The sequence below is a fragment of the Coregonus clupeaformis genome, unplaced genomic scaffold, assembly GCF_020615455.1.
Source record: "Coregonus clupeaformis isolate EN_2021a unplaced genomic scaffold, ASM2061545v1 scaf0433, whole genome shotgun sequence".
Lineage (NCBI taxonomy): Eukaryota > Metazoa > Chordata > Actinopteri > Salmoniformes > Salmonidae > Coregonus > Coregonus clupeaformis.
This window is the reverse complement of record NW_025533888.1, coordinates 313,240-325,000: the sequence shown is the minus strand read 5'-3', so window position 1 is coordinate 325,000 and position 11,761 is coordinate 313,240. Positions and strand designations below refer to the sequence as shown.

Here is an 11,761-nt window from a genome sequence, read left to right as displayed (position 1 = left end):
AATTAGGCCTATATCCACTAATAATAAAAACTAAAAAAACAGCAATTAAGTTTTGGAAACATCTAAAATACAGTGACCCCCTCTCATATCATTACCAAGCCCTGCAATGGCAAGAGCTGAGCAAAGAAAAGAGTCCCCTCATCCAGCTGGTCCTGGGGCTGAGTTCACAAACCTGTTCTACTAACACACTGACGCCTCAGGACCAGAACATCCAATCAATCAGAATAAACCAAATTACAATAATTCAAATAAAATCAAATTGTATTTGTCATATGCGCCGAATACAACAGGTGTAGACCTTATAGTGAAATGCTTCCTGACAAGCCCTTACCCAACCATGCAGTTTTAAGAAAGAATACCCCACAAAAACATACAAAATAATATGAAATAAAAGTAACACATTTTTAAAGAGCAGCAGTAAAAATAACTTACTGTCCAACTCCAGAGGAGGAACCAGGATCGACTGGTGGCCAGAGTATACACTAGAGAGAGAGAGAGAGAGAGAGAGAGAGAGAGAGAGAGAGAGAGAGAGAGAGAGAGAGAGAGAGAGAGAGAGAGAGAGAGAGAGAGAGAGTTTGAGTTTTAAATAATCTTTATTGGGTCTGGGAGCCCACCACACAAATACTCATACAAAACCGTATTTACACATCAATTAAAAACACAACTCCAATTCCTCCTCCACAGTAACTGAACACAACAGCGTCTGAATGCCCCATATACTCATGAACAGATCAATATTGTTGACCAGTTTGTAATAGGCAAACTCAATTCTCAATCTTGCTGCCACCATTCCCTCCAGCATTCCCACCACATCCACAGACCCCTGTCCCCGAATACTGTTCTTTCGGGTCTTCCATATGGCTAATTTTGCTGCCCCTAACACAAAATTAAGCAACAAAAGTACAGCTTTCTGACTAAACCTGTACTTTGGCCCCAATATGTACAGTTGGGAAGAGAAAACCTCTCCCAGCGCTGAGAACCAGTTAGTGATCAGGTCAATCATCCCGACCAACCTGGGACACTGTAAAAACAGATGTGCCAGAGTTTCAGGTTCAGCACAGAATGGACACTCCTCCCCAACAGTAGGATCCAGGTGTACCAGATACATGTTGGTGGCTATGGCTCCATGTATTATCCTCCATTGGAGGTCAGCTGTCCTCTTATCAATAGGCAGTTTGTATAGTGTTCGCCAGCGGCCTTTTTGGGGAGGCACCTGGACCAAGCACACCCGCCCACCTCGTCGATTTTACCCCTTCCAGGGAAGAGGCATGGGACACCTTTACACATGTTCTGTACATGGCCTTCTTTCCCACCTCCTTGAACTCCCCCAGCTCCGGGGTATCGAAGGAAAGCAGCATCCCCACGTCCTCCTCGAATGCCCCCCGCCGCAGCACTAACAATCAGTGCAGGGAACACATAATCCAGACCCTCCTTCCACCGATCAGAATTGGAGGTGTCAGTCACATACTGCAGATGAAGTACTGGCAAGGAATCACAGACCTCAGCGACGACCTTCCTCAGTAGGCGAGACGATCGGATCCCCGCTCTTTCTCCCAGCTCCTCCAACGACCTATTCCTGTTCCACATCAGATGACCCAGCTTAGTACACCCCACGCCCAACAGGCATGAACGTAGGCTAGCTGAACCCAGAACACGGGACTGGATGGCAGTGTTGTGAAAAAGAGGCTCTTCAAAAAGCCACATCCCTGGTGGCGTGCAGGCCTTACGGGACTTGACCAGAACTCTCCAAGCCTGCATAACAGACTCATAGAATGGAGTCAGGCCAGGCAACTCACCCCCTCCAGCTTTAAGAGGAAAAGATGCTTGTCTAAGCCCAAACAGCCCGCTCTCCTCATCAATGCGTAGGCTGTGTCAACCCAGCTAGAACCGTCACTGTACAACAGTCTCTGGGCTGCTTGAAGCCGGAAAGCCATGATCCTGGAAGAAATGTCCACCAGGCCTTGCCCACCCTCGTGCAGTGGCAGGTACAGGGCTGAAGCTTTAATCCAATGTTGTCCAGACCAGAAGAAGTTGACAAGGGTCCTCTGAAGCTCTTGTATCAGACCCTTTGGTGGCTGTAAAATCATTAGTCTGTGCCACAGGGTAGAGGCAGCTAGGTTATTAGCTACCAGTACCCTTCCCCTATAAGACAGCTGGGGCAGCACCCATTTCCATCTTGACAGTCTGGCACACACTTTCTCCACTACACCCTCCCAGTTCTTTTTCTGAAAGACATCGGAGCCTAGAAAAACCCCCAAAGTCTTCATCCCATCTCTGCCCCACTGAAGCCCCCCCTGGTAACCGTGGAGCGGACCCCATCTGAAGCTGGCCTGCCCACAGCGCTTCACTCTTTCCCCAATTGACTCTAGCTGAGGAGGCCCCCTCATACACCTTTAAGGCGTCTGAGAGAACCTTAACATCCTCATCCCCTGCAATAAAAACTGTCACGTCATCTGCATACGCAGACAGTGCTATCGTGGGACCCTTCATTACACCTGGCACAGAGAAACCAGTAAGCTTCGCTCTTAAAAAGCAAAGCATTGGTTCAATCGCCAGACTGTATAACTGCCCTGAAATTGGGCATCCCTGCCTGATGCCCCCTTTGGACAGGGATGGGACAACTCAAACCACCCCCCACCTTCACCATACACGAGGCCCCAGCATACAGTAACTTCATCCAAGACAAAAAAACATCCCCAACCCCAAAGGCTTTCATTGTTTTAAACAAGTACTGGTGGTCCACACGATCAAAAGCCTTCTCCTGATCCAAAGAAAGTAAACCCACATTTACATCAGACAGTTTACAAATGTCCAAAACATCTCTTATTAGAAACAAGTTGTCAACAATAGAGCGATCAGGTACACAGTAGGACTGGTCCTTGTGGACCAACAATCCCAGATACTCTTTCAACCTGTTTGAGAGACATTTAGAAACAATTTTATATTCTGCACACAGCAAAGCAACAGGTCTCCAATTTTTTATGAGAGCCAAATCCCCCTTTTTTTGGCAACAGTGAAAGTACCGCACGTTGACAAGATACAGGAAGAGAGCCCTCATGAAAAGATTCACACACCACTTCATAAAAATCCTCCCCAATAGACCCCCAAAAGTGCTTGTAAAACTCAGATGGTAAACCATCAATGCCAGGGGCTCGGCCTGTTGAGAGCTGCATAACTGCTGTGGACAGCTCTTGCAGTGTAATGTCAGAGTCCAATGCGACTCTTTGCTCAGGTCCCAATTGAGGAAGACCGTGTAACAACTGTTCAGTACACAGAGAGTCACAATCCTCCGCCTTATAGAGGGCAGAATAGAAATCCACGGCATGTTGACGCATTTCACTGTCGTCCGTGGTCACCTTCCCATCAGGGAGACGAAGGCAGACCATCTGTTTACGTTGCAATGTCGACTGTCCTAGGTTAAAAAAAAAAGCACTAGGAGCATCCATATCCTTGAGGGAAGCGAAACGAGACCTAATCAAGGCACCCTTCACTCTTTCATGCAGAAACGACCTCAATTCATGTTTCTTGTCCTGTAAGTTCATGACTAGTCCGGGGTCATTCTGAGTGAGCAACTTCAATTCAATAGATTTAATGTTCTGCTCAAGGGCCCTGATAGTCTCTTTAACTTCAATTCGAGACAGAGCAGTATACTGTTGACAAAATAATCGTATTTGGGCCTTCCCAACCTCCCACCATTGTCTCAAGGACTCAAAATTCCCTTTTGTAACCCTCCATTTTTCCCAAAACAACAAAAACCTTTCACAAAATATGACATCATGTAACAATTTAACATTAAAATACCAATAAGATGATGACCTTCGTGGACAGGACAAGTGAATATCAACAGTGACAATATGGTGATCAGAGAAACCCACAGGAGTAATGTCACACCTTCCAACCCTACTACAGTATTGCTCAGATACATACAACCTGTCTAACCTTGCTGCACTGACATGACCTTCATTAACTTTTAGCCATGTGTACTGCCTAACTTTTGCATTCCTTACTCTCCACACATCAGAAAGCTCAAACTCAGTTAATAGACCAGACAGACAAATTGCTGACCGCAGGTGAGGTTCTTCAGCGGTGCGATCAACAGTAAAATCCACTGTACAGTTCCAGTCCCCCTAAAACCATACACCCCTCTTGGTCACACTGTCTTAAGGTTTCCTTTATTTTATCAAAAACAACAATACGCTCTGTACCCTCATTAGGAGCATAAACATTCAAAAAAACAAACAAAAACCCCATAACATTCACCTTGACCAATAAAACCCGACCCTTGACAATCTCTGTTGTAGATACCACAGTCACCCCTAAGCCTGAAGAAAACAAGATTGCCACCCCAGCACTGAAATTAGTACCATGACTGAGTATATGCTGCCCCTCCCACCACATACCCCAGTCAGCCGCATTTTCCTCATCACTATGTGTCTCCTGTAGGAAAACTACATTAAGCCTTTTCTGTTTTATTACTTCTAATACCCAAGCCCTCTTATTCCTGTCCCTTCCTCCATTAATGTTGAGAGAACCTACCCTTAGTACCTCCATATAGAAAAGACAAAGGAAAAGCAGAAGATACCACAGAGAAACCAGACAAAGAGAATAGAACACCCTATGAGGCATAATCATCATCATTATTTAAATTTTCTCTTAACCTGACCACGTTTCCCACCACCCTTTGCTGCTGCAACAGCAGTAACAAATTTCCTCAAAGCGAAACCGCTTCTTCTCACTCAACTGGTCTAACCCCACCGTCTTCTGTAACATCACCGCTGACCTCACAAACTTATCAACATCAAAATAATCTGCCAATTTGACAGATTTCCCAAAAGTCTGATCCAGAAACCCTTTTACCTCCTCTAGATCGTAAATTGAGTCCTCACCAGCTGATACCGTATCAAGAGAGATATCCATATCCATATCCTTCTCCTGATCCTCCTCAACTGAGGCCACAGACCACTGACTCCCCTCTACCACATCCCTTTCAACACTCCCCCACTTGCACCCCATCACTCGTACCAGGCATCTCCTCCACTACCTGGGAGACTAGCCCCACCTGAACCCCATTACTCGTAGTGGGCATCTCCTCCACTACCTGGGAGACTAGCCCCACCTGAACCCCATTACTCGTAGTGGGCATCTCCTCCACTACCTGGGAGACTAGCCCCACCTGAACCCCATTACTCTTAGTGGGCATCTCCTCCACTACCTGGGAGACTAGCCCCCCTGTAACCCAGCACTCATAGTGGGCATCTCCTCCACTACCTGGGAGACTAGCCCCCCTGTACCCCAGCACTCATAGTGGGCATCTCCTCCACTACCTGGGAGACTAGCCCCCCTGTACCCCAGCACTCATAGTGGGCATCTCCTCCACTACCTGGGAGATTAGCTCCACATGAACCCTCTCCTGTAACCCATTACTTTTAGTGGGCATCTCCTCCACTACCTGGGAGATTAGCTCCACATGTACCCCCTCCTGTACCACAGCACTCGTACTGGGCACCTCCTCACCAGTCTGAGGAAATGGCCCTTCAGATCCATCCTTACCTTCTACAACCATTTTTTTCTGCTGCATAACATTTCCCTCTGGTACAAGTTGCACCTCTGTGCCCTCAACACGGACAACTTGTTCCTCAGCAACAGATGCGTGTGGCTGTTCTACCACTGTCAGCCCACCTCTTCCTACATCAGTGGGCCCAGGCGTTACGAGGACCACCTGCGCCCCTCCCTCTGCCTTCTCCCTTTTTCGGGCAAGCATGTCGCTATGACCAACATCCCCACACTCAAAACACCGTTGACTACCCGTACTAGCATAAGCCATATACAGTCTATTGTCATACTTGACTTTAAACGCTAACTCCAAAGTCTGCTCCGGTGAGTCCAAAAACATAAACACCTGTCGCCGAAACGACATTACCTGTTTCAACGCCGGGTGTTTGCAACCCAATGGGACAACCTTAATTGAACTTGCAAACTTCCCAAAGCGCAATAACTCGCGCTCCAATAGCTCATTTGGAATGAACGGCGGTACATTTGAAATCGTTACCCTTGTTGACGGAGAAAAAAGCGGCGTAACTTGAATAAACATTCCTTTAAGAAGTATGCCATGCTCAACCATACGATCAACAAGGCGCTCTTCTTTAAGAAATACCACCACCGCTTTATTCATCCGTGACGCATAAGCAACATTCTCATATCCTACCTTCTCTCCTACGGCGACCAGAACCTCTTCCACCGTGACAGTAGCTTCAGTAACACACCTAAAGCCGTGTCGAAGTGACAGGGACGGCGTCCCGATTCGGGCCGCCATCCCCACCAAAATCAGGGTAATTTCGACACGAAAAACAATATACTTAATTCTACCACAACAAAAAAATAGAAATAATAATCTTAATCATGCATAGAAGAAAAAAGGATATCACCAAGAAAAGGAAAACCCAGGATATCTAACTCTACACAACACTCGCACTTAGCACTCACTCAAACAATTCCCAGCACGCACCAAACACTCCCAGCATGCAGAGAGAGAGAGAGAGAGAGAGAGAGAGAGAGAGAGAGAGAGAGAGAGAGAGAGAGAGAGAGAGAGAGAGAGAGAGAGAGAGAGAGAGAGAGAGAGAGAGAGAGAGAGAGAGAGAGAGAGAGAGAGAGAGAGAGAGAGAGAGAGAGAGGGAGGGAGGGAGGGAGGGAGGGAGAGAGAGAGACTAACTCAGCTCTCTATTGTTCCTCTAACCACTATGACATCAACGGAAATGCAATCGAAAATCAAATGAAACACTTCATGTGAGCCCTGGAATTCAGAGTTTGAGCCGGAATAGGATCACCTGTTGCACAGCGACAGCCAGCTCCTCATAGCTGATTGGAATTAAATAAGTATTCCTATAAGCCCATGTTGCGCTACATTTCTATAGGCTATGCTATGCAATTGAGTGAGATAACAGAGTATTAATGACCTCTATTAAAAAGAGGAGGATCCCGTCAGCTTTCTATAGGCTGGGCCTACTAGATTTATTTATCAACGTTCCTAATATTAAGCACATTGCTTCTCTTTACAACAGGAGTATAGCCTACCTGGCTGGCATGAAAATGAACCGGGGGAAAAGCGTCCTCCATTCGCTATTTAAGTGGATACGGAGGACGTCTTTCTTCCCCCTGACCCTGTTCTGACAGCTGCATGATAATGGTCCGTTCTAAATCAAAACTCATTTCACACATATATTACTTGTATTATGTAAAGACAAGATTAAATGAAGAGTAGTTTGATGGGTGACGATATTATCACTTGTGAATGATGCACCGTTTGTGCAATAAGGCAAGAAACAGCACATTAACTTTTTTCGAATCACAGTCGCACACATCATGTAGACTAGCCTGTAGGCCTATATGTTTTGATAAGGTTTGTATCACAACTAAAGTGGCCAAATAACTCCAAATGTAGCCTATATTCCAGGACCCCTGGATCAGGGTTGGATAGCCCATAGCCTACAGGCCAGGACCCCTGGATCAGGGTTGGATAGCCCATAGCCTATATTCCAGGACCCCTGGATCAGGGTTGGATAGCCCATAGCCTATATTCCAGGACCCCTGGATCAGGGTTGGATAGCCCATAGCCTATATTCCAGGACCCCTGGATCAGGGTTGGATAGCCCATAGCCTATATTCCAGGACCCCTGGATCAGGGTTGGATAGCCCATAGCCTATAGGCCAGGACCCCTGGATCAGGGTTGGATAGCCCATAGCCTATAGGCCAGGACCCCTGGATCAGGGTTGGATAGCCCATAGCCTACAGGCCAGGACCCCTGGATCAGGGTTGGATAGCCCATAGCCTACAGGCCAGGACCCCTGGATCAGGGTTGGATAGCCCATAGCCTATATTCCAGGACCCCTGGATCAGGGTTGGATAGCCCATAGCCTACAGGCCAGGACCCCTGGATCAGGGTTGGATAGCCCATAGCCTACAGAGCTTAGTGAAACGTGTTCTTATAAGCCCAGTCAATGCGCAATCACACGTGAAAACAGAGTTTTGACAGGTCACTATTTAAAAAAGGATCCCAGCTTTCTCTTGCTGCTTTTTTAATAAAGCATTCCATGCATCATGTCGTTGGCAGCCTACTACTAATGTGATGAGTGACCGAGTTAGTTATGGGATAGTCATCATTTAGGCTAATAATATAACTCAATCACTGTTCGCAAAAAAAGACAGTTCAATGCATAGCTGAGCAGGTACAGTGTGGAGTAGGTCTGGGCTATATCAGATACTATGTCATTTACAGGCTACGGATGACATGTTGTTTTTTTTGTGGGCCATTCTAAATCAAATATAATTCCACCCATAGGCTATATGTAAAGACCAGTTGTGTTTTTTAATTTGACACCCCTGGGCTAAAGTGTATCTATTTATTTAGCTTAAAACACAGCGCCACAACGCTAGCTTACTGCTGGGAGGATGTGATGTCATTGGAGGAGTGGGTGAGCGACCGACTTCTCCCCCTCATATATTTTTTCAGTGGCTACAAGTAGAGATGCAGGTGTCATTTGGTTAGCTAGCAAGACATGTGAATCGCTTTGCTAGCTAGCTATGCTGAACTGGAACGACTGTTATCCACAGTAAGCATACAGTGCATTCGGAAAGTATTCAGACCCCTTCCCTTTTTTCCACATTTTGTTACGTTACAGTCTTGTTCTAAAATTGATTACATTAATGTTTTCCCTCATCAATACCCCATAATGACGAAGCAAAAACAGGTTTTTAGAAATGTTTGCAAATAAAAAATAAAATAAAAAAAACATTTATTCAAATAAGTATTCAGACCCTTTGCTATGAGACTCGGAATTATGTTTCTACAACTTGATTGGAGTCCACCTGTAGTAAATTCAATTGATTGGACATGATTTGGAAAGGCACACACCTGTCTATATAAGGTCCCGCAGTTGACAGTACATGTCAGAGCAAAAACCAAGCTCGAAGGAGTTCGAAGGAATTGTCCGTAGAGCTCCAAGACAGGATTGTGTCGAGGCACAGATCTAGGGAAGGGTACCAAAACATTTCTGCAGCATTGAAGGTCCCCAAGAACACAGTGGCCTCCATCATTCTTAAATGGAAGAAGTTTGGAACCACCAAGACTCTTCCTAGAGCCGGCCGCCCAGCCAAACTGAGCAATCGGGGGAGAAGGGCCTTGGTCAGGGAGGTGACCAAGAACTCGATGGTCACTCTGACAGAGCTCTAGAGTTCCTCTGTGGAGATGGGAGAACCTTCCAGAAGGACAACCATCTCTGCAGCACTCCACCAATCAGGCCATTATGGTAGAGTGGCCAGACAGAAGCCACACCTCAGTAAAGGTTACAAGACAGCCCGCTTGGAGTTTGCCAAAAGGCACCTAAAGGACTCTCAGACCATGAGAAACAAGATTCTCTGGTCTGATGAAACCAAGATTGAACTCTTTGGCCTGAATGCCAAGCGTCACATCTGGAGGAAACCTGGCATCATCCCTACGGTGAAGCATGGTGGTGGCAGCATCATGCTGTGGGGATGTTTTTCAGCAGCAAGGACTGGGAGACTAGTCAGCATCGAGGGAAAGATGAAGCACTCAGGGCCTGTTTAAAGGCACAGTCAACTTAGTGTATGTAAACTTCTGACCCACTGGAATTGTGATACAGTGAAATAATCTGTCTGTAAACAATTGTTGGAAAAATGACTTGTGTCATGCACAAAGTAGATGTCCTAACCGACTTGCCAGAACTATAGTTTGTTAACAAGAAATTTGTGGAGTGGTTGAAAAAACAAGTTTTAATGACTCCAACCTAAGTGTATGTAAACTTCCGACTTCAACTGTAACTGAGGGACCTTTTCATGGTTGTTTGATCAATAGGACTGTGAAGTTCCCAGATGTAAGAGGACTCCCGTGGAATTTACATATTTGCGGAAATCCATTCTGGTGACGAATGCATGATGATCTAAAGTCACGCTGTTGCTAGGAAACAAACACACAGTCCAGATCAATTGTGAATTGTGAAATTGTTAGATATTACTTGTTAGATATTACTGCACTGTCAAAGCTAGAAGCACAAGCATTTCGCTACACCCGCTATAACATCTGCTAAACACGTGAATGTGACCAATAAAATGATTTGATTTGATTTAAGGCCCGTGTGGCAATATATGGGCCTACTCTAGCTCTGATTGGCTATGGCGCACCAGTCTGCGTAGACTCTGATTGGCTATGGCGCACCAGTCTGCGTAGACTCTGATTGGCTATGGCGCACCAGTCTGCGTAGACTCTGATTGGCTATGGCGCACCAGTCTGCGTAGACTCTGATTGGCTATGGCGCACCAGTCTGCGTAGACTCTGATTGGCTATGGCGCACCAGTCTGCGTAGACTCCGGTCTTGGACAAGACAGTGTCTATTAATTGTCCAAATGCACGGCTGTTTTCCCACTCTATATTGCTATAGTATTCTCTCCAATGCCTTAGTAAACGTAATTCCCAAACATTCTATTAATTTATTAAATGATCATATCAAATCAAATCAGATGTTATTTGTCACATGCGCCGAATACAACAGGTGTAGACCTTACCGTGAAATGCTGACTTACAAGCCCTCAACCAACAATGCAGTTCAAGAAAGAGTTAAGAAAATATTTACTAAATACACTAAAGTAAAAAATTACATTTAAAATAAAAAGTTACACAATCAAATAACAATAACGAGGCTATATACAGGGGGTACCGGTACCGAGTCATTGTGCGGGGGTACAGGTTAGTCCAGGTAGGGGTACAGGTTAGTCCAGGTAGGGGTACAGGTTAGTCCAGGTAGGGGTACAGGTTAGTCCAGGTAGGGGTACAGGTTAGTCCAGGTAGGGGTACAGTGACTATGAATAGATAATGAACAGAAAGAGAGAGTGAGTGCTCACTTGTCAGAAAATGTTTTTAAAAGGTGTCATATCTCTTCCTGGGGTGGATATGAACAGATTGTAATAAGATTTCATGTTGCTAAAATGCTGTCAGTTCTACTTTAAATGGATTTATTACACTTTTAAAAGTCTGTTTAAAAAAAAAGTCTGTCTCTCTCTCTGTCTCTCTCTGTCTCTCTCTGTCTCTCTCTCTCTCTCTCTGTCTCTCTCTCTCTGTCTCCTCTCCTCTCCCTCTCTCTCTCTCTCTCTCTCTCTCTCTCTCTCTCTCTCTCTCTCTCTCTCTCTCTCTCTCTCTCTCTCTCTCTCTCTCTCTCTCTCTCCCTCTCTCTCTCTCTGTGTCTCCTCTCTCTCTCTCTCTCTCTCTCTCTCTCTCTCTCTCTCTCTCTCTCTCTCTCTCTCTCTCTCTCTCTCTCTCTCTCTCTCTCTCTCTCTCTCTCCCCCTCTCTTTCTCTCCTCTCTCTCTGTCTCTTCTGTTTCCTCAGAACCCGCTGCACTTTGACTCTGACTGTGAATCGTCTGATGCAGAGTGTTCTGATGCCACCATTAGGAACAACCAGCCTGGTGCACGCACCTCCTGGTGATCAGCCTCCCCTGGAATACCCCCCTCCCCTGGAATACCCCTGGACCCCCCCTCCCTCTGCCTGGAACGACCACAACCCTTAACCCATAGCAACGCCGTAGGTGTGTCCAAACTTTTGACTGGTACTGTGTGTATATATATATATAGTAGATAGATATATATATATATATATATATAACATTAGATAGATGATTGTGTAACAGTTTGAGGGAAAAATCAGGAACTCTGTAAACCTTAAGAAGAAACAACAACAGCAAAACTCTTAATTG

The 11,761-nt window shown here is 45.7% G+C and overlaps 1 protein-coding gene across 1 annotated transcript in view; it reads left to right on the top strand.

Moving 5' to 3' along the window:
* LOC121554873 (mitogen-activated protein kinase kinase kinase 13) overlaps nt 1-11,502 on the top strand; it is a 54,987-nt gene extending 43,485 nt beyond the window's left edge. Inside the window, exon 11 of the mRNA XM_045215371.1 lies at nt 11,395-11,502. Coding sequence (XP_045071306.1) covers nt 11,395-11,493 — 99 coding nt within the window. The 3' untranslated portion in view covers nt 11,494-11,502. The remainder of the gene's footprint in view (nt 1-11,394) is intronic.
* The last annotated feature ends 259 nt before the right edge of the window (nt 11,503-11,761 follow it).